This window comes from Pollachius pollachius (assembly GCF_949987615.1).
Source record: "Pollachius pollachius genome assembly, chromosome: 20".
In the NCBI taxonomy this organism is placed as follows: domain Eukaryota; kingdom Metazoa; phylum Chordata; class Actinopteri; order Gadiformes; family Gadidae; genus Pollachius; species Pollachius pollachius.
Window position 1 is genome coordinate 16,168,102 of NC_136953.1, and position 23,362 is coordinate 16,191,463.

Genomic DNA, 23,362 nt, shown 5'->3' on the forward strand with positions numbered 1-23,362 from the left:
AACACAGCGGCCAGAGATACACTCGGCCAACCAGTACCTTCCTTTATCGACGGAGCCTTGATGCCACGAAAAGCCTAGAGACCACTGTCAAATGGTGCTATCCGTTTGATCTCCTCTCTTAATTCATGCTTTTTGAGGGAGGAAGGGGAACATGGCTGCCCATTGTAATTGGCCGGACTACAGTTTTGAATTGATCTAATTGCCACTTGGATGAAGTCAGGCATTCGGTGGATAAAACCAGAAGGACAAAAAGACACAAGTTTATTACGCTTTTGTCGGTTGAAAGTTAATGTGTGTTTCCCCCCCACACTAACGGGGGGCCGGGGGAGGGGGGGGGGGGGGCCTGGCATCGGCGCTGGTCATCGGCCGCTCACCTGGCATCGGCGCTGATCTCCCGGCCGTCCCGGGTCCAGCTGAGGCTGGGGGCCGGGTGCCCCGCGGCCTCGCACCTCACCTCCACGCTGGTGACCCGCCCCTGCAGAGTCACCGGCGCCCCCGCCTGCACGGTCACCTCCGAGGCCCCCGCCACGCCCGCCGTCCTGGGCCGCTGGAGGATGACCGGGGCCCTGGGTCTGGGGGTGTGGGCCCTGCCGCCGGGCCTGTAAAGCAGAGGCCCCCCCGTGGCGGTGGAGGCCTCGGGCCGCTCCAGAGGGTGGAGCGTGGACTCGTTGGCGTCCCCTCGCGCGGCGATCATCTCGCCCAGCAGCCGGGCCATGAGGAGCTCCTCCTGGGGCCCCCGGAGGCCCTCCGAGAGCCTCTGGACGACCGTGTCCAGCGTCTTCGTCTCGGCGATGAGCAGCGGAGGATCGGACGGCTCACCGCCCGGCGCCGCCATGTCCCCCGGCGCCGACCCGTTCCCGTTCCTCTCGCCGTAGTGCGTCGCCGACGCCTTGAAGTCGAGCAGCCGCCGCGCCACGTCGTCGTAGCGGCCGAAGGCGTCGCGCAGCTCCTGCGGGATCTCCGGCGCCAGCGCCGCGTCCGGCCCGCCGCTCTTCCGCCTCGGGCCGCCGCCGCCGTGGAGCCACGCCCCCCCGGCGCCCGGCCAGGACGGCTTCTGCTTGCTGCCGATGACCTTGAGCACCAAGCTCTCCCGGGCCGCCCCCGCCACGCAGGTGTACACGCCCACGTCGGCGGCGTCCAGCTGGTGGATCTTGAGGTGGCCGGGGGCGGTGAGGGAGAGGTGGGGCAGGGCGGCCAGCGGGCGGCCGTCCTTCAGCCACTGGACGCGGCCCTTGCCGAAGCGACGCGTGGGGCAGCGGAGCACCACCGACGTCCAGGGCAGCAGGTAGGCGTAGCCGCCCACAACGAGCTGCAGCTTCTTGCCCTTCCTCCGCTGGATGTAGACCCGGCTCTGAGCCAGGATGGCGGGCTCCGGCTTGACCATCTCCAGCCGGGTTGCCTCTGGGGGTAGAAACGAACGACGGTTCAAAGATTCTGTTTTAGAGTGGTATACTTACGTCCGACCACTAGCGCTAGGTTCTTGCAGACAGCAATAGCACCACTGCCCCTAGTGGTTGGGTGTAAGTACTGTACTCTTGACAATAAATAAGAGTAACGTCTGTGTCCGGCTAGGTAATCTCAGCATACCAAATATACTAAATCCCAAAAAAATAACACATTTTCAACAAGAATACACCTCTGTGATCCAAAGCCAATGGTAAAAAGCGGATTCTCGGTTAGCGACGGGATTAACAGGACGAGCATCAACTCCCTGTCACAGCTTAAGATCCGTTGATCCGTTTGGTTTGATTGACGGGGGTCTCGTACCGTCGCAGGGCCTCGGGGTGCACGGCCGGACGCTGGCTGGCCGGGGGGCCGTTGAGCAGGCGTCCTGGGAGAGGGTCTGAACGCTGCCGTTCTCTCGCTGCGTGACACACACCGGCTCCACCCTCTGAAGGCCCCTCCCACAGCTCACCGAGCACTGGACAGCCGGTACAGTACAGGCGTAAGAATAGGACCGTAACAATCATAATGTGTAATGACATCATCTCTTTCATACCCATTCACGATTAGCATACAAATGCCATTTAGCAGACGCTTTCATCCAAAGTGACATACTAACGGTAACGGTTCAGACACACATTCACACATTCGATGGCGGAGTCAAACAGGCAGGGCGACAGCCAGCCCTTCAGGAGCAGTTAGCAGCTAGGGACACCTCGGCACTCAGCTAGGAGGAGGCCGGGGATCAAACTATCAACCTTCTGGTTACAAGTAAATCCGCTCCACCTCATGAGCTAAGCCCGACACATGTGCTACAGAACGCACACATCAAGAGGATGACACTCCTCTTGCATTCATTATCATCGTTCCGTTCCATGTGGGTCGTTCAGGAGGGGCTGTACCTGGGACCAGACGCCGGTCACCCACTGGGGCGGGCAGTCCTGCCTGGCGCAGGGCTGCTGGTTCCCGGGCACTGTGGACGGGCAGAAGGATTCGTGCAGAGGCAGGGCACTGCCGTCCGCCAGGTGCTGCCTGCACACCACCTCCCTGAGTTGGACGCCGGCGCCGCCGCAGCTACGAGAGCACTGGAACACACGGTAGAAATACAGGGCTGTGATCGGCCGTCTTCAACGACGGGTCACAACCTGACAGAAACATACGATAGATGTGTGCAATCCAATTAATTACGTGAAGAGCCCCTAGGTAAAACAAAGGTGAGCAATGGAATATAATCAAAAAAAGATATACCGATTTGTCTGAAGAGTAATATGAGTATAAAGTATCAATAGGTTTTATGGACTTTTAGGTACTCGGATTAATGGGAGTGTTGCACTTGTTGGGGTTAAATCTTCCTTGTGGAACGCGCTCACTGTAGGTGGCTTCTTTCAAGAGCGTCTGCTGAATAAATGTAACGTAACAGAACTACTTATAACCAACAATAACTATTTCACACACAACCAAACGTTCGGTCAAACCAAAGCGAGCTGTCCTTGGCGTACCTTCCCCCACTCCAGGGGGTCCCAGGAGGGGGGGCAGTCGAAGCGGTTGCAGGCCTGCACCGGGATGGGCTTGGAGGGGGTGCACTCTTCGCCCCGCACGGCCCTGGTGGCGTTGCTGCCGCGGGCGGGCCGGTGGGTACAAGCCACGGTCCGCGTCTTCAGGCCCACGCCGCAGGTCGCTGAGCAGGAGCTCCACTCCCCGGTCTGCCACCTGGGGGGTGGGGGGGGGGGGGGGGGGTTAGCCTGACCTACATAGGTATGTATGGTTTTAAAGGCCTCGTCAAAACCCATCTCTTCTCTTTGGCTTTTGACACTTGGGGAGAAATTGAAATTGCAACTCATCTTTTTATCTTGTTTATTATGTTGTCCTGTTTCTTGTCTTTTTGTGATGTCTCTAACGTATTACTCTGTAAGGCACTTTGGTCAACAACGGTTGTTTTAAAGGGCTTAACAAATAAAGTTGGATTGGATTGGACACATTTACATGGGTAAATACAGGGCATGTAGCAGAAGCTTTTCTCAAAAGCGACTTACAATAAGTACATTTGTCAGAAGAAAGAGAAACAACAATATATCACTGTCGGCACAGTAAGGATGTTCATAGAACCGAGTGTGTTTTATGAATGGGGGGCGGCTATGCAGAGTCCAGGTGAACTCTGACAACGAAGCTGGTGAGCGGCTCTGCGGTCCCGACGTCTGCAACCTCTGAGGGAATTCAACTGTAGCAATCACACGTTATGTATGTGCCATTTTGATAAGACTAGCATGTGCTAGTCTTATCAAAACGACCCATTGTTCAAACTACAAATTATTCCCCTTATACAAATCAAGTGATAGCTAGCATCTTTTTCCATTTATGTTTGGCGGTTTTGACTCAAAGAGCACAAAGAAACACAAAGAATGCTTTGTTATCTGAAATCTCCCTTCAGGCGATCCATATCGCCAGATCCTCATCAATCACTGCAATCAATAAGAGCAGGATCATAGTTCAAAACCATTGGGTTCAGCGTGCATGGACACAGATTCCACAACAACATAATTGATGCAGCATCTGCGGCCCCGGCGCACAGATGTCTGAAAGTACGTTTCCGAAGCCAAAAGATGGGCTTTTCGTACTTTCCGCAGTCGTCGTGACCTCGGACATAAATCCTTATTTGGCGGGCAGCCAAGTCGGGGGTCTGAGGGGGGAGACAACAGGACGGAGCCGACAACCAGAGTGAGAGCGTCAGCCCGGAGGGGCCTGTCAGCAGCGCTACGTGCTGCACAGAGTGGACCTAAGTGGTGGGTTCTACGACGTTACGGCGCCTCGGACCCACGTCTAGAACCTGATTTACCGCCGGAGCTAAACCCACGGCACGTACTTCCGAGATAAAATCACAACTTTCGCTAAATCACTGAACAGAACCGAGAGCCTGGATCCGAAATAGACGCGTAAAACCCCCGCTGTTTACTTTTAATCTGGCAGTGTTTACGCAACCCTCGGAACACATCGAGGACCCCGCATGCTTTTCCCGCCAAGCGTGTCTCATGTGACCTAATCAACGGCTAACTCGGCTATCGTCAGTCCGTTCTGGCTCCGCCGGTTCGGTTGGAAAGACACGAACACGAGATCATGACGGATATCGCCGTGAGAGCTCTCCAAACAAATACCTCCGTAGTATTCCAACTATTCGTATTCGTACGAGCGCTCCAGGAACGGAAAGCAGGTGAATGGGGTTGTGGGGGGGCGAGACGAACGCAATACTTCAGTCGAAATTCCTTGGCTGTTTCCCTTTTATAGGGAATACGATCCGAAGAGTGTTGCTGTGAGCAGGGGGTCTGGAGGCTGTGGGGTTAGGATGGGGGTTACTGGGAAAGCCGCTCGGGCCAAAGGAAACAGGTCCGACGCAGCGCTTATTGTGCCTAAAAACAAGCCCCGAGGCCTGGGAAAACACCAGCGGGGGGGGGCCCTCTCGACGAGGGTGTTAGCAGTGGTGGAACAGTCCACGGAGCACGGGGTGTTAACGCGATACAGGGCCCCACCAATGTCTTGGTTCTGCGGGGGGCCAGTGGACAACGTACCAGCGTGGTGTTTACGCAACGCTTTGAAATGCGCTGGTGTGAGGTACGCCCCCTGCGATGGATGTATTAACATGTTTGTTTGTCTGTGTGTGTGTGTGTGTGTGTGTGTGTGTGTGTGTGTGTGTGTGTGTGTGTGTGTGTGTGTGTGTGTGTGTGTGTGTGTGTGGGTGTGTGTGTCTGCGTGTGGGTGGACGTGTGTGTGTGTGTGTGTGCGTCCTGACTCACCTGGGTGGGCAGGGCTGTGTGTTGCAGTCCTGGAGGAGCTGGGGGGGGCGGCGGGAGCTCACACACACCCACTGCTCGGCGGGTTCCCGCGTCTGCTTGTTCAGACAGATGACCACCGCCTCCTGCAGGCCTGGAGGCACACAGCAGCTTGGGGCTCAGCATGGCTGCGGCCTATCAACTACCTTATGGTGCGTTTTAGTATTCTCTGCCGACTGACTCGGACCTCGGATGTGACGTCACGCCCACCCTTCAATCGTTTTTTTATGTTTCGCTCGGTCGTTGGAGGAAAACATGGACGCCACCCGGAAAGCTGTTGTCGCGGTAGCATTGGCAGAGTACCAGGCGCTCCAAAATAGGCCATAGGCAGAGATACGGACGCAGTGAGGTATTGCAGTAATACGAGTGATTGAATTGCCATTTAAACCACCAAAGCGGTCCAACCACAATGAAAACAGCTCATACTTCAAGTCACACCGGGCGCAGCCATCTTGAATTCTGTCTCAGAATTTTGCTCGGCCTCCTCTGAGTTCATCCGAGCAAGCAAGTTCGTCGTCCGAGGGAAAGGGGTGTGTTCATGCATGCCGCTAGGCAACGTCCTCGGACCTCCGAGACAAATGGATAATAAAACGCACCATTATACTGGCACCTTTTATAGGCTTTGTTCTATTGTTCTATTTTGTATTTCTAGTCTATTTCCACTTTTGTCGATTTCTTCTGATTGTATTTGATCCAGTTATGACTTAAATCTTTGTCATAAATGTCAATATTTGACACATTACATCCGGGAATGTTGAAAACAATGAACAAAATTAAATATTAAGTCTGAGGCAAGTAGCGGTAATCTGTGTTTTAGCGCCTGAATCCTCATTCATCTGTGTTTTATATATATATATATGAACATGTGAACCGTTTCTTCCGTACAACTCCCTGGCGACGCTAATGTCTACGTTGGAGCCGCGGCTCCAACGTTAGCGCCTCCGTATGAAACACGATCTCAGGAGACTCTGCAAGCGGCCGCCTGCCGTGAACTGAACTGTGACGGGGCCAAAGCCAAGGGCCCCCGTTAGATAAGCTGTTCCATGAGGAGGCAGTCAGCGGCCATCCTCTCCAGAAGAATAGAAAACAATACGTTTGACCGCAGTGCTAGCAATAGCCTTAGCTCCCGCGGGTGAACCTCCTGTTCAGTGTGTGAGCGCGGGGACACCGGTTCAAAGCGCCGCGCCGCGGCGCTAACCGCAGGGGCCCGCTTCTTAATTCAGTGGAGAATAACAGCAAGTCAGGGGCCCCGCGGTGTGACGGTCCACAGGAGCGGCAGAACCACCCTGTGTGTGTAAGTGTGTGTGTCTCTGTGTGTGTGTGTGTGTGTTTGTGTCTTTATGGGGTTGTGTTTGTGTGTTTTTGTGTGTACGTGTGATTGTGTGTGCAGTTGTGTGTCTGTGTGTGTCTGTGGACATGTATGTGTCTGTATGTGTGTGCGTGCATCTGTATGTGTGTATGTGTGTCTCTGTGTGTCTTTGTCTGTGTGTGTGTGTGTGTGTGTGTGTGTGTGTGTGTGTGTGTGTGTGTATGTGTGTGTATGAGTGTGTGAAATGGATACCTCTCTCTCTAATCATAGGCAGAGCTGGTCCAGTTAGCCTGAGCACTAGCAGACCGTTAAAGACAGGGAACTCAAACAAGCTCTCACACACCAACACCCCCTAGGAACACCAGAAGGATTTACCCATAGGAGTCCTGCAATCTTCCACACACACACACACACACACACACACACACACACACACACACACACACACACACACACACACACACACACACAGACACAAACACACGCAACCATCTAACCAGTGCCTTTTCTCAGGCCCCGTCCACACGGAGCCGAAACGGGCAAAAACGATCCGGTTACGTTTTATGCGGTTCAGGAATATCTCTGTAAAGACGGAGTCACTGCGAAACCGCATAGATCTGTAAAACGATGTAGCACACATTCCAGGCCCATCAGGGGCGCTGCTTCGGCTACAGAAATCCAGAGAAGAAGATGCGAGCATGCGCATAAAGGCTACCCGTTGCTTACAAAGACGCCGCGGGCTTAAGAGTCATTGGCTAGAGGGTCGAGGGATGGGGCGATGACGTCAAGGTTTGCGGTTTCAGGCGTCCACACGAATCCTAACACGAAACCGCATAGGCCCGGATAGATTTGAAAACACCTCAGAGGGTGGTTTCAGATCAGTGCGGTTTCGGGCAGCGGGTTCGCCGGCTTCATCTGGACGGAAGGCCGAACCGCACAAGACTTATGCGGTTTCGCCAAAAAATCGGCTCTGTGTGGACGGGGCCTGAGAGGCTTCGTCGTAGAACCAGCACAGGTGTCGCTCGTATCACTAACGATGCATCTGCTACCGCTGTACCCGGGCACTGGGGGTATATTAGACTAGTGGAGGAATCCCACGTTGACTGTGGACCAGGTACCCACTGCTGCATTCAGGTAGCGGACCCGCAATCAGTGACATGAGCAACACCTGGGATTGTCGCACGATGACACCTCTGTGAAAAGGGTCTACTGCCATTAAGCCTGGCCTGAGAGGTTTCCTTCATTGTGTAATTGACCGTGTTCTTCGCTTAAAGACGACCACTGCTTGGTTGTTCGGCTGCCTTTGCGATGCGGTATCAACCAGCCTATTCTTTTAATGGCCTGCAGATTCCGGCCATCCGAAACTCTCCCTTTCGTTCAAAAGTCATCTTAAATCCCATCGATTCAGGACCACCGGCAACATCTGACAAATCATCCTCCGTCCTCTTCCCCCCTCTCCCTCCCTCTCTTGATGTGTTGTCTATTGTGTTATTTATTTGCCTTTTGCCTGAGCGTCTGTACTGTCTGTATGTATTCCTTTATTATTATCCTTTATTATTAATATTATTACATTCTGGGATTCAGTCTTTGAGCCAATCAGAGCCCCCTACCTCCACCACAGCTCTCAGAGCACTCGCTGAAACCATCGTACTCCCAGTCGTGGAGCTCCTCTCTCGCCTCCTCCTCCTCCTCCTCCTCCTCCTCCTCGTCCCCCTCCCGGGAGCCACCCCTGGGGCACGGGGCCCGGTAGCAGCGGCGGCCCCTGGCGGGCTCGGAGCCCTCGCATTCGTCGTCGGGCAGGTCGGCCACCGTCTGGGAGAAGGAGAGCAGCACCTGGCACCGGACGCCGCGGGTCTGGGCCCCGGAGCCACAGGAGCTGCTGCACGGCCCCCAGGGGCCCGGCACGAACCTGGGGAGGGGAGACGGCTGAGACCACAGAGACACGCTGCTGGGGCTGGTGGTGGTGGTGGTGGTGGATGTGTTGAATGGATCAATACATCGTAGGGGGGGTAGAGGGGGGGGGTGAAACAGAGAGAGAGAGAGAGACAGAGAGAGAGAGAGAGAGAGAGAGAGAGAGAGAGAGAGAGAGAGAGACAGAGAGAGAGAGAGAGAGAGAGAGAGAGAGAGAGAGAGAGACAGAGAGAGACAGAGAGAGAGTGAGAGAGAGAGACATAGAGAGACAGAGAGAGAGAGAGAGAGAGAGAGAGAGACATAGAGAGAGAGAGAGAGAGAGAGAGAGAGACATAGAGAGAGAGAGAGAGAGAGAGAGAGAGAGAGAGAGAGAGAGAGACAGAGAGAGAGACATAGAGAGAAAGAGAGAGAGAGAGAGAGACAGAGAGAGAGTGAGAGAGAGACATAGAGAGAGAGAGAGAGAGAGATGAGAGAGACATAGAGAGACAGAGAGAGAGAGAGAGAGAGAGAGACATAGAGAGAGAGAGAGAGAGAGAGAGAGAGAGAGAATGAGAGACAAACAGAGAGAGGGAGAGAAAGAGAGAGACAGAGAGAGAGTGAGAGAGAGACATAGAGAGAGAGAGAGTGAGAGAGAGAGAGAGAGAGAGAGAGAGAACGAGAGACAAACAGAGAGAGAGAGAGACAGAGAGAGACAGAGAGAGAGTGAGAGAGAGAGACATAGAGAGAGAGAGAGAGAGAGAGACATAGAGAGAGAGAGAGAGAGAGAGAGAGAGAGAGAGAGAACGAGAGACAAACAGAGAGAGAGCACGAGAGAGATAGATATACACAATACATCAGTGTTTCCAAAACCCCAAGTGCCGTGGAAGCGGATGCAAGAAATAAACGGGATCACAGGCCAAAAGGTTGCGATCTACTACTATGTATAGAGAGAGAGAGAGAGAGAGAGAGAGAGAGAGAGAGAGAGAGCACTATGGACATAAATGGGAACCACATTTTTATGCACAGAATATGAACAGTGTGTGTTCACCTCCGCAGTACGAGGGCTGAGAGCAGCCGGCGCACAATCCCGTCCTGAATCCTGAATCGCTTATCTACTCAAACCGCTGCCTCGCATCACAAGCCCTTTGGCTCAGGGAGACTCAGAAAGGGTTTTGGGCGCTTTCCCTCATCTTCCTGCTCTCTGATTGGCCGCTAGGTTGATAAAGTGACAGGGGCCCTGCTGCGGAGGGCCGGCAGCTGCGTGGCATTAGGGGCCCGGATGCAGTGGTGCTTCAGTGCGTAGGGGCCCCCGTCTTTATCGTCTTTAAGAACCCATCAGAGAGGAGAGGAGGAGTACTTGTTTGGATCAGTGGAAGAGCTGTGATCATTGGGGTGTGTGTGTGTGTGTGCGTGCGTGCGTGCGTGCGTGCGTGCGTGCGTGCATGCGTGTGTTTGTGTGTGTGTGCATGTGTTGTGTAGTAGTCAAAACCGCCTGATGTCGATTCATTCTTGACTCCCTACTTAAAAACAAATAGTTTTACTGTTTCCTAGCGAACTTTTGCCATCATGTAAATTGTCTTTCTATTCAGCCTCCCGCTCCGTTGAGATAATTGTAAAGCGATTTAATCTACATTACAGGAAGAGAGGTCCTAAAACGCATTAACGTAGAAACAGGCCCTTTTCATTGTTCCCTTGAACTCTGTTCCCCGCCAGCGATTTTCCCAAACGTGAAGTTGCAGTCTTTACCGAGATGGCTCAATATTAAACCCTAATTACACCCCCCTTGTCTTTTTACGAGCATCCTGAGGGCTAATTTCATGCGAGGCCATGAGTCACCAGTAAGGAGTTCAACCTGTGGACCATCAGTAACATGCAGACCGCGGCCCCACCGCTGTGCCTCGTCACGGCTGGTTAGCGAACATCTGCATTCTCCTAAACAGACGACCTCGTCTCCTTTCAGCCCCGTCGACTCATTCAGTTTTCTCTGTTTCTCCTTCTTATTTTTCTTTAAAACCAGAAATTAAGAGATCCGCCGTGTGTGAGTGTTGTTTGTGTTTGCTCCCTGGGGAAGCACAGATGGGGGGAGGTACAGAGCGTTCGGGTCGGGCGGAGGGATACGTCCTTAGTGGGGTTGATTCTTAAAGCATTCTTCGGGCACAGGATACTCGGTTGAATGCTCGAAGAATCGGCAAAGAATGCTCGAAGAATGCTTGACGAATCGGTCAAGGATCGGCAAAGAATGCTCGGTGAATGCTTCAAGAATCTGCAAAGAATGCTCAAAGAAACGGCGGCCCCGGATTGAGACTTATTGCCCCTTCACAGAGAAAGAGGTGCAATAAGTCTCAAGCAAAACACAAATAAAAGAAACGTTTCACTCTCTCCCTGCTCTCTGCATCCGTACCCCGAGGCCCATATGGCTTGCAGATATTGTTGTTGGAAGCTCCGAGACAGCGCGCTCTGCGTCATTATTTATGCACTTCTGAGCGAACGGTGGGATTTTTTGGTATTTTTTCTTTTACGATTGAGCAAAATCATATGTTTTGGCCTCTCTCCCCCCTCAACCACTCGCTTCCCCGCTCGCTCCTTTCCTGCTTCCTCTGTTCTTCGTCGCTTTTTTACATCTCTTTTCAGCGCCGGCCCGCCGGTCCAAAAATAAGTCAGAGAGAGAGAGAGAGAGCTGTTTGGAACTGGCTAGCTAACTGGAAGCTAACTCAACTCATGCAAAACATTGGGAAGAGTTCAGAGGTCGTCCATCTTCAGGAGACAGCTTGTGTTGAGCCAGCGACGGTCGGGGATGGGAAGAAGACCATCTGGCTGCGGTACCTAGATCCTGTTTTCTTTTTGACTTTGAGTCCCTACCTCTCCTTGTTGAAGTAAACTGGGAAGTATTTCACTCTCCTTAAAGAAATGACAGGAGGATAACAGTCCTAACCCGATACAGTAATTTACTTTTATTTGTGACCCTTTCTACTCCCTTTCATCGTTTTTGTTGTGATTGTGACACCGATTCCCTTCGGGTTTGCCTTTATAACAGTCGTAAATACCATATATAACATGAATTACACCTTTTGAAAGGTTGGAGGGGAAAGTCCTGTAAGCAACACCAGAATCACAAATCTCCACACCCTGTTTTATTTGGAGACGGCACCGTGTCACCGAGGCCGGAATGTCGGTTGGCTGAAGTTTGTTACCTGGATACCCGCCGCGAAACGTTGCTAACAACATGGCTAACAACAACAACCGAATATGCAGGTCTTAATGTGAATATATGTGTATGTTTGCCTGGCCGTTAGCCACGACCCAACGGCTCACTATCGCTCGCAGGTGCTTTTTCCCTGCTTTGCTGTTTGTGACTCGGTTTGACGGAAACGCGAGTTGACATCAAACATGACCGCGGTACATTGGAGACTTCAGAGGAACACAGGCGACCCTGTCCACCTCGGTTTCACCGGCTCATGACATTGCCGTGCTTATGACTGGGACGGCTGTGTTCTTGGATGGCTGCTGCTGCTTCGCTGGGGCCTGGTCCATGCAGGTCCTGCTGCCCAGCAGAGTGACCCCACAGTGGCAGAAGATATTTAGCTTACACCGGGAAATACATAAGTAAGTCTTCTGGGTTGCAGAAGACTTTTCTTTTCTGGGAAATGTCAGAGTTTAAAATGACATATGAATCGATTTTAAAATGGCAAAGGTTGTAGCTTGCTCAGGATTTTACAATTTTGAGACAGTTGGGGAACAGTCTTGTGTGAATTTGACAGGCTGTCACCCGACCTTGCAGTGCTGGGGTCAAACTATTGTCCTTCCACCATTAGCAGGACACGTCCCTGTTTGAGGAGCCGAATATAGTTTGATTTTGGCTGGCTTACCAAAGCCTAAAACACATCATAGTCAACCATTTGGCAAATACTTTCAAGTGTTTTACGACAGAACTAAACTTGTCATGATAAGAAAAGGCAAAATGTAAATATTTCTCCTCTATTTCATTTCTGAAATTGTATCTTCAGATATTTTGTTGATGTATGAACTGCAGAACTAACAGCTGTCCCTATTTTTCATCTCAGAAATCCGGTCACCTTACACTGACCCATCACCATGATCATCACGATCGTGTGCGTGTAATTTACCGATCTCATAAGGTAATTTAACGAGATAGTCCGACAGCTGGTATGATTTCAGCAGGACATCAGTCTTTAGTGACGCTCTTCCCAGGTCGCAATGGGAGGAAGGTAGAGAATGTTAATGGCTTCCAATAAAATCCCAGGGAGATGTTTGATGCACATAAGAGGCGACCACAAAGTCCCTGCTTGTTTGTAGGGGTTGTAATGGATCAGGGTTCGACTCGTGGGCAAGTTAAGGCGCTGCTGCTCCAAACCTGCACTTTGTTAGGATTTCACTCGCAGGCCAGCACTTTGGTTTGGAATTATTTTAAAATGATGAGCGTCTAAAGTACGTAACCGATCCACCCACAACTCAATCAGCCCAATTCAATTTGAGGAAATAGAATTTCGGACTTTGAAGTGGTTAAAAGATGACGTTGGATGAAATGAAACGCAGGATTAAACTTGTTTTATTTCCATGTGTGCTGTGCGTTTGGTGGTGGTGTGTATGTGTGAGTGTACTGCATGTGTTTATGCACTCTATGTATTTGTGTGTATGTTTGTATGTGTGTATGTATGTACAGTATGTGTGTGTGTGTACTCTATGTATATGTGTGTGTGTGTGCGTGTGTACTTTATCTCTATGTATGTATATATGTATGTGTGTATGTGTGTACAGTATGTGTGTGTACTCTATGTATATGTGTGTGTGTCCAGTATGTATGTACGTGTGTGCGTGCACGCAAGCGAGTGGGCGTGCCCTTGCTTGTGTGCATGTGCATGTGCGTGTCTATGCATGTGCATGTGCGTGCGTACTCACGTTGGCTCCTCGCTCGCCCTGGCCTCCTCCTCTTCCTCCTCGTCTTCCTCCAGCCCGACGGCTTGCTTGTGCCAGACGGGCTTGGCCTCCACGGGGAGGGTCTCTGTAACGTACACACGCCGTCCTCACGTTAACCAGCGGGTCCCAAGGGGGAGCCCCTCCTTATACACAGGTTTTCTGGGGTGGTTACTGGGGAAATATGGGCCTCACTTCTGGCCGCCCATCGCCTCAGCTGTGCTTTCGGCTGATCAGCTGGCAGGCTAACCACATCGCTGTATATAGTCCTTCTGTCGCTGAGTAAAATGATGGCTTTAAAAAGCTTGGGAACAACTTGTGCCGTTCGAGGATGTACTTACGACCGGACAAAACTAAATAATTGGTTGAAATCGGAATGAATGAATGACAGACGGCGATTGTTTACATCGATCTCGTAGCAACCGGTAGTGAAGCCCTCAGCACTGCAGTGTATTCAAACCCCGGTATTTAGTATTTAAAAGAAGCTGAGGTCAAGATATAAAGATACGAAATTAAATTGATTCGCCTTATAAAACCAAACACTCAAACCGACATTTCCTCCTGATGTTCACTGGATGCCTTCTGTTTTGTTTTTTTAAATGATCACACTTTCTGTGGCTGAAACTTTGCACGCCCTCGGAATTTTTAACAAAACATTAAAAAGGCAGAGTTTGGTCCCACCTCATCCCAACCAATCACGGAGCAGAGTGAGTGTGAGTCACAGGTCCCAGCCAGCGCTGGAGGACTCACCCAGGGGTCGGTAGCAGGGCACCGTCACCAAGCAGCCCTCCTTGATGTGGGGCTTGGTGGTGGAGCTACACCCTCCGGCGTGGAGCCCCCGGTGGTCGATGCAAAGCACCACCCGGTAGCGCAGGCCCTGGCCGCACGTCACCGTGCACTGGGGAGGGGGGGAGGGTGGAGGAGGAGGGTGGAGGAGGTGGAGGAGGAGGTGGAGGAGGAGGTGGAGGAGGGTGGAGGAGGAGGAGGGTGGAGGAAGAGGGTGGAGGAGGTGGAGGAGGAGGTGGAGGAGGGTGGAGGAGGAGGAGGGTGGAGGTGGAGGAGGAGGAGGGGGAGGGTTGAGGAGGAGGGTGGGGGTGGAGGAGGAGGAGGAGGGTGGAGGAGGAGGGTGGAGGTGGAGGAGGAGGAGGGTGGAGAAGGAGGGTGGAGGAGGAGAAGGAGGAGGAGGGTGGAGGAGGAGGGTGGAGGTGGAGGAGGAGGTTTGAATAGGAGGGTGGAGGAAGGAGGGTGGAGGAGGAGAGATCACACGTCATCGCTCCAGCCACACATTCAAGCCCATTCACAGGCGCCTTGGATAACACGCCCCATATCTCTCCCTCCCTCCCCCATCGGACATTCTGCGCATATTCCTGGAGATTGAAACGATACCGACGGGGAATCGCGATGAATGATGCAACTTTCATCATTGTTTTAAACCCAAATAAACCCGCGCCAAGACAAGCGCGGTGGGGGGGGGATAGGGGGGGGATGTGGAATCTAAATATCATCCAGGGGTCCATTTGGATTTGGTGGGTGGGAGGTACATATGGGTCCCTGGACCGCTGCCCAGGTTCCAAACACTAATGAGGACGACGGATACCTTGACCTGATTGGCCGCCGCCACGGGCTCTGGGCTGTGAGTGATGTGAGAACAAGACGCAGAGAATCAGGCCGCCAGCGCGGCGTTCCGGTCGGGTACTTAATGAAAGTTTTGTGTGTTTTGGACGACAGCGGGCCAGACTAGGGACCGAGGCGGGTGGGGTGGGGGAAACAGGAGGGGGGGGGGGGGGATGGGGGGTTAGCGAAAGCATCGCTACCGGCCATCAGCAGAGGCAGCGCCGTGTTGAGGTATTAACACGTGATCACCTTAGCGCTGAAGTCCAGTGTTCCTGTTTTGTTTGCAAAGAAAAGGGTGACTGGACTTTCAAGGAGTCGGTTAGGAGTTATCGCATCTTCTCTTGCCGACTCTCTTCTTCCACCGTAATAATTAGAAGATAATTAATCAACGAGCCTGTTCAATGGGGAGCCAGGCCGGTGCCAGGTCGACGTGTAGAAGCAACATCCTCGCGGCTCAGCTCGGCAGGCACTTATCCAGTTCACAAAAACAACATTGTGCTTTTCTTGGCTCGGAGGAGGATATTCTTCAGCCTTGAAACTTTCGCCGCGAGGTGTTGACACATGAAACGGGATAGATGTACAGCCGCCTCTTCCAAACCATAATTACGCTTGAATAAATCAATAAAAGCGCTCGGCGTGTTGCAACGCGCACTCCATCACGGTACGCTCTGACCGGTCGTTCCGGGTTAGGAAATGGGGTTCAGCTCTAAAACATTCGGTTCATCGGTGGGTTCATCGTACCTTGACCAGGGTGCTTACAGCACAGAGGATTTGTTTTATCATATTTTAAAACGTGAACCGACACCAGTCTGACGGTTACTACAGGATTGATAATATCTGAACCCGAGAGGGAGGTCATTTTGTTTCCGAAAAGCGAAAAGCAGGGGGGGGGGGGGTTAGTCAGCTCATATTTTAAACCTGCACCTTTTCCTGTGTGTCGCAGGAAATGCATGATGACTGGAACAGCATAAATGATCAGACAAGTCTGATCTCCGAGCCGGGGCGAGCTGTTTCTCCTTCTCCCGGTGACAGGTAATCGACCGTGTCGTGTTTGCGCCGCCTGTGCTTTGGATTCTTCAAGCGACTGATTCGGTTGAACACATGCGTAAAGAACCCCGCCCACTGATTGGTCGAAAACATGTCTAAATAAATGAAGACGCCCGTTTTCTACATTTTTCAGATCCCAGCCGTTCCCAATCCAAGATAAAATGTCATTTATCAATCCCAGATGAGAAGTGAAGAAACATAGATAGCACAAAGTAAGTAATCCGTAATAAATATTAAAACCAAAAAAGAGATTAAAAAACACTTGGAAATAAACGTCTATATGTTCCCTAATAATAGCAGAGTCGATGCCACATTAAATTAAAAAACAAACGTTAACCGTTTACATTTGACTGGCATGAATAGTAGCAATCTGGCACTTAATGGACACACTTATTGTACGTTCTACGTCCTTGCACTTAAAAATAATATTTAGCATAATTTAGCACCTTATCCTAGCTATCTCTGTTGTCTACGGGGAATGGGTTAACCTAGTGATGGTTAGTGCTTGGCACTTGGTTCAACAATCAATTCAACAATATGTCGTTGTTTCTCTTTCTGCTTATAAATGTATTTATTGTAAGTCGCTTTGGGTAAAAACGTATGCTAAACGCCATCAATGTAAATGTATATGCAATTAACACACCATCCCAGTGTACAGTCCCAGTGTTCCCAGTACAGAGGTCTTACCGGGGACCAGTCCTGGGCCAGCCAGGTGGGGCAGTGGAAGGCGTTGCAGGGCTGCATGATGGCGGCCTTGGGCATGTACAGGCACTTCCACTCCTCCGTCGCCGTGACGACGCCCTGGAGGTCCTCCTCCACGCAGGAGACCGCCCGGCTCTGCAGGCCCCCCCCGCACGAGGCGGAGCAGGCCGTCCAGGGACTGCTCTCCCACCTGGGGGGGGGGGGGGGGGGGGGGGGGGGCGGATACCATCGATCAGAGAGGGGGAGGAGCCAGAGGGGGAGGAGGGACCAGGGGGTGAGACCATCGATCAGAGAGGGGGAGGAGCCAGAGGGGGAGGAGGGACCAGGGGGTGAGACCATCGATCAGAGAGGGGGAGGAGCCAGAAGGGGAGGAGGGACCAGGGGGTGAGACCATCGATCAGAGAGGGGGAGGAGCCAGAGGGGGAGGAGGGACCAGGGGGTGAGACCATCGATGGAGAGGGGGAGGAGCCAGAAGGGGAGGAGCCAGAGGGGGAGGAGGGACCAGGGGGTGAGACCATCGATCAGAGAGGGGGAGGAGGGACCAGGGGGTGAGACCATCGATGGACCAGGGGGAGAGACCATCGATGGACCAGGGGGAGAGACCATCGATGGACCAGGGGGTTAGACCATCGATGGACCAGGGGGTTAGACCATCGATGGACCAGGGGGTGAGACCATCGATGGACCAGGGGGTGAGACCATCGATGGACCAGGGGGTGAGACCATCGATGGACCAGAGGGTGAGGGACCGGAGGGTGAAACCATCGATGGACCAGAGGGGGAGACCATCGATGGACCAGAGGGGGGCCGGGTGGGTTTTGCTGGTGGAGGATGAGGGGGATTTCCTGATTGATTGCTTACTTGCTTCCATTTTAGTCATTATATCCTTTATATCCTTTAATATAGTGATTCACAGTGGATCATTTCAGAGGCCTGACGTTAACGAGCAGGGGATTTTAGCTCAAGCATGCCCACATGTAGGCAGCAGAGATTGGGGGTTTCAAACCTGCAACCTTTCGGCTGGGAGTCAAACAGACCCTAATCACTGGATTAACCCCTGGCCCTCCATATTCTCCTTGATTGAGGTGCATTTAGGTGTGTGTGTGTGTGTGTGTGTGTGTGTGTGTGTGTGTGTGTGTGTGTGTGTGTGTGTGTGTGTGTGTGTGTGTGTGTGTGCGTGTGTGTAGTCCATACCGTGGGAGGGGATGGTAGAGGTCGTAGGGCATTATCTGCTTGTATCCGTCACTAAAAATCAGAGACAAAAAAAATACGCTCCTGAGAAAATTGCATCTTAATCCTCTACCTAATCCTAATAGATTGTCCTCGTCTTTGGTTGGCTCAGAGCGGCCGGCGAGAATCACGACCGATATGACAGAGATCATTATAATGGCCTGGAAGCAGCCGACATTTTGGTAATTCTTGATGTACGCTTTCTTGTACACAGATTCTCCATCAGATTTACATTTCAACCACTTGCCCATTTTCTTGATTTTCTATGTGTACAAACTTTCATAAATGAACCTTGCTCAGGCTGATAAAAAAACGGATTCTTTTATATTCTTTTTATTTTATTGTATTCTGAGTACCCCTTGACATATTTCAAAGCACCCCCAGCGGTACGCGTACCCCCCCGTTTGAGAACCACTGCTGTAAAGGCTCACCAGGGCCTGTGGCGTCCCCCCTGTGTCCCATCTCAAGATGCACGGGCCCCCACAGGGGCCCCGACAGCCCACTGACCTGGCCATGCAGGGGTCCATGTTGCACTCGCGCAGCTTGGGCTTGGGCTTGACGTTCTCGGGGTAGTAGTGGCAGTACTGGTCCACCACCACGCGCCCGCTGCGGAGGTCGAAGCACTCGGCCGAGGTCAGCTGGTAGCCTGCACACACCAGAGGGAGACGCTTCAGGGACCGCCCTTCAGTAGCCTGGAAACCCAGACCCCCATCTAGAAAGCTGTAGGGTCTGGGAACGAGTAATGAAAATGGCCCAACTCGAGGGGCGGCACCAAGCGTGCACTTGAAAAGATCACTGCACGCAATTGGACAGCACTACGACCAATCAGAAGAACACAAGGGGTGACGTATCCAGACCAGCGGAGCTAACCAGTAGATAAGACTCTTGCCGCATCCAGTCGGTGAAACAGCAACGCTTTCGGCCCGCCTATATCAGCTGCACCGATGTGATTGGTAATGTTCTGGGCCAGGGGAATCGGGGAGTGAGTATATTGGTCGATCCCAGAGTGAATCGCTGAGCAAATTCAAATTGTGCTCTCGCGAGAACTCTGGATTTCCAGGGTAGCCCTTCAATAGGATGGCACACGCCGAAACCCTTTCATCACTTGAGAGGGAGAATCGTTTTCTGGCAGGGTAGACATGGCAAGCAATAACAGAGTTCACTTCTGTTCTTTAGTGCAGGATTTTTGGATGATTCCTGTTTTTCATGTTTGATGATTCATGCCTTGTTTTTTTTCTCACTCTTTTCCAATCTTGCAGTTTCTGTTCTATGTTGCAACCGTGTTTGAAATTTGTACGGCGCTTGGCCAGGTCTCCCTTGCAAAAGATGTGTTTTGAATCTCAATGAGACCAGCTAAAAGAAATGAACTGGCTGAACGACAGGATGGGATGATTGAGCTGGGAGCACTGGTGTGGCGTTCCGCCCGGCGCCCTCACCCCCGCCGCAGGTGACAGAGCAGGGGAAGAAGTCGGTCTCCTGCCAGCGGTGGACGATGGGCTGGTAGAAGATGTACTGGACCACGCTGTCCGCCGCCCCGCCGCCCGCGTACTGAACCTGGGGGAGGGAGAGGATGGGGAGACCCGGTTACTGTCGCCCACGGTGACTCGAGATAGTCTGCTTCCTGATTGGATGGGGAGGATTAATGATGATTGACTTTTTTAGACACCAGCCAGAGAAAGTTCAATTTTTAAGTATCCAACCGGAAAAAAATCCCAGCCCTCCCTTCAAGGTCTTCTCCGATGCCACTCAAACACGTGATTAGCATGCTAGCTTTAGCAAAACGTCCGCCTAGCCTCATGCTAACGAATAATCTAATAATTTCATCCGGGCCAAATTAAATTATTCAACGGTTTTATTAAAGCCCTGACACAGCCACAGATACCTCCGTTTTTTTTTGTCAGAGCATTTGATTTATTAATTGTTGCCAGGATGTAAAGAGTATTTCAGCAATTATGTACAAAAATGCTTCAGAAATGAATAGCCGACTCTAGCTTTAAATATCTTCCTATAATAGATTTTTTTCTCCATCTTTAATCTGGATTTTTGTGACTATTTCAAGCACATATTTGTGCCGCAGTATAACATTAACAAACTTGCTTGCAATGTTTACATACTTCAGTGAAAGAAGGAACAAATATAATTTCTTTATGAATGACAATCCACTGAGATCATTATTATCCTGAACCAAACCTGGAGTTTCAAGGGCTCCCACACAAATCAGTAATGTTGTTGAGTTTTGTTTCTATTTAAAGCTGAATCACGAGCAGAAACGTTGCCAACACACAAAAAGAAACCCCAGGCTGTCTGAATTTCTATAACTAGAACAAAGCAGAGGAAATGAATGCAATTAAGCTTCCCCTTTTTAATGCACTGTGTTATTATCATTATGCGGTCCAACGTCAGATCTAGGATAGTGAAAATCTACTTGGCTACGTCCACGGGTAAATCAACAGCCATCCCTCCCTCTCAGAGCTCACTGCAGAACAGATGAGAAGGAATTTGAGATGGCTGCGAGTAAGCGTCACTCTGTTTGTTTTAAATCCATCTCTTGGCTCGGGGGACGCACGCTGCTGGGCTAATTGTTCTGGGCCGAGGAGGAACGGGAATACACAGAAACTAAACCGCCGGGGAAACCATAAAGAGATGTGTCCAGTCATTCACAGAGCGAGGAGGAGACGGTTGGGTATACGCTGAATTAAAAAGCAAACTGCTCTTCTCGTGCCAGTGGGAGCGTTAGCACACCGAGTTGGTTTTGTCTGCAGACGAAAACAGGTTTATATGCACTCCAAGTGGTTTTAAAATGTTGGGTTGGTTGTTGTTGTTTTCCAACTGCATTCCCTCGCTCTCCAAACCCTGGTTGCACCAGAATACAAATGGTGAAAAGAATGGTCTGGTTAGTTTACCCTGACAAACCGGTAGCGATGCTATTACTACCCCCCCGCCCCCCACCCCACCAACCACCTTTGTCCCTAGCGTGGCTCGCTGTCCTCCAAAACATCCAAAAAAAATAGGGGCCAAGGGAAAATGAACAGCCAGAAAGTATTGAAAACTGCTGAAATCTGTGCTCAACGGATTTTGTATACACGGCTTAGGAAATATTCCCCTTCTAGTCTCTCTCGTCCACCATGTTCTGGGGAAATAAGCGAGGATGGATTATATATGCCTACCCTCGAATGTATAAATCAAACACCAGCACTTTTCGTACAAATTCACTTGTTTACAGTGGAAAGAGGTTCCTGGCACACTTTTAAATAGGGCTTTCCATTCGCCTGGGCTTTTCCGCTGCCGTGATATGAATTGGCCGTCTGCCTTGAAATAGATTAGAAAATTATGCACTTATTACTGCCTCTCAGATTTCTGTCTCCTGCATTCCTATTTATTGTGCTATCCTGACTTGCAGTTTTTTATTAGCATTTGCTAGCCCATGTAGGATGGCTAGTGCTACACACACACACTGCTGGCACTGGTGTGTGTGTGTGTGTGTGTGTGTGTGTGTGTGTGTGTGTGTGTGTGTGTGTGTGTGGTTCAGTCTGTGGAAAACAAATATAAAGATGGTATGGAAAAAGTCCAGGTAGGCGTTCAGAGAATAATTATTCTCCAATAATACCAATGAAAACATTATTTGGTTTCCATATCAACCACAACAACGGAATTAGAATCTCATGGTTTGTATAACGTTGCGTTGAGGACATTGTAAACAAACTGGATGGTTAGCAGAAGAGGAAACAATTCAAACTGAGTCACACAAGGACAACACGCCTTCAAACAAACATGACACCGTTTCAGAACTGTGTGTGTGCATTTGCGGGTGTATGCTTGCGTGCGGGCGTGCGCGTCTAATTGTGGACGTCTATCAACCACAATGATACCGCAAAACTGTGCTGGGGAATTCCTAGTCAGATGGACTCTGGGATTCTTTGCTGTTCATCATCAGGAGGCCATTGGAGAAACAATGGAGATGAACACGGCCTGAACCGATTTCAAAACGAGCTGGTGGGCTGCGGCCCTAGCCTTTGTCCCGGCTACTGTTTCCCTCTCAACGCAAAGCAGGATGGGCAGGAAGGATCCACAGGTCGAGAAAGGAAAAATTGACACGTGGAATCATGTCGTGCACAACGAAAATCGCGCAATAAAGTTAACATTCAATAAAGATCTACACCAATGGTTGCCACCGTTCCAGCATGCTTCTCCCCCTCCTCTCCGTCTGTGGCCAGGCGGTTACATCACACATCTATTCCGGGGGAGGAAAGCGTAGCCGCCAGAGACGTTAAATCGTTTAAATCCAAACGGACACACCGTTAAGCCAAAACCAACTACTCGCCTTGGAACCAAACGGGGGTAATGCTACCATTGTTCAATGCATGACACAACGCGCCGAAAATGCGGAACCCATTTCCAAGAGCTGAGCCGAGCGAGGCAGCCGTCCGCGTTGGATATAAACACAGCTTCAAGCTAGCCTCCAAACTCAAACAGGCTCACATTCAATCTCATCCTGAACCCTTTGTGACATGAGGGGACGGGGGGGCTAGGGGGCCACGAGGGGTCGCGCAACAGGGGCCGATCACGTGGGCCTCGCAAAGATTGCGAAAAACCACAGTTTTTGCTCTTTCACCAGGGAGTGAGCCACGAGAGAACGATGGCGTCATGCTACATCTATTCAGGAGCGCGCACACGTTGGACTGTTTTAGGGGATCGGTTACACACAGAGGTAACCATTCCATCACTCCTGACCCGTTGCCAAAAAAGCAACAATCCGTCCGCTAGAAAAAAAAGCCATAAAGAAAAGCGAAGCAGAACAGAAGGTGAGTTTGAATCCCGAGGAGCATCTCAGGTCGTTGTGTGAACCGCGAAACCTTTCAACTGAGTTTGACAGTGGCTTTAGCAGCAGACCTCCAGCTAGACGAACGGCGATCTTAAAGGGATCTTCAAGGGATCTTCAAAGGAGTTTATACAATCTATATCCAAAGTGATCTAAAAGGGAGTTTATACAATCTTTATGCTGTCCTCTCCTGAGAGGCAGAGGCCTCTCAGGAGAGGACTGCATATAGATTGTATAAACTGAACATAGATTGTATAAACTGTATATAGATTGTATAAACTCCCTTTCTAAGAGGGGGTGCATCGGCTGTCATGGAAACCCTGTCAGGTGACCTTCGGCCCTCACCTTGACCGTGAAGTCGGCTCCCAGGGGCCCAGCGATCCTCATGACGGCCTTGTCCGGGTGCTTCTGGTAGTCCAGGGTGGTGTTCTCCAGATGCTGCTGACCAGACGCCTCCAGGGAAAGCTCTCCTTTCGCCCCTTGGAGCGTCTTGCTCTCGATGTCTGGAAGGAAAAGAAAAGGGTTTAGTGTTTTGCAAAGAAACCGCAGACTTAA

At 51.2% G+C, this 23,362-nt stretch overlaps 1 protein-coding gene across 1 annotated transcript in view; it reads right to left on the bottom strand.

Moving 5' to 3' along the window:
- Positions 1–23,362, bottom strand: part of LOC307090857 (ADAMTS-like protein 1) — a gene marked incomplete at its 5' end in the record, with an annotated part of 35,379 nt that overhangs the window by 7,817 nt on the left and 4,200 nt on the right. Inside the window, 13 exons of the mRNA XM_079757652.1 lie at positions 375–1,401; positions 1,768–1,921; positions 2,346–2,528; positions 2,943–3,153; positions 5,229–5,358; positions 8,184–8,482; positions 13,381–13,483; positions 14,146–14,293; positions 16,744–16,948; positions 17,953–18,003; positions 18,496–18,634; positions 19,425–19,542; positions 23,153–23,310. Of these exons, the coding sequence (XP_079613778.1) occupies positions 375–1,401; positions 1,768–1,921; positions 2,346–2,528; positions 2,943–3,153; positions 5,229–5,358; positions 8,184–8,482; positions 13,381–13,483; positions 14,146–14,293; positions 16,744–16,948; positions 17,953–18,003; positions 18,496–18,634; positions 19,425–19,542; positions 23,153–23,310 (2,926 nt within the window). The remainder of the gene's footprint in view (positions 1–374; positions 1,402–1,767; positions 1,922–2,345; positions 2,529–2,942; positions 3,154–5,228; positions 5,359–8,183; positions 8,483–13,380; positions 13,484–14,145; positions 14,294–16,743; positions 16,949–17,952; positions 18,004–18,495; positions 18,635–19,424; positions 19,543–23,152; positions 23,311–23,362) is intronic.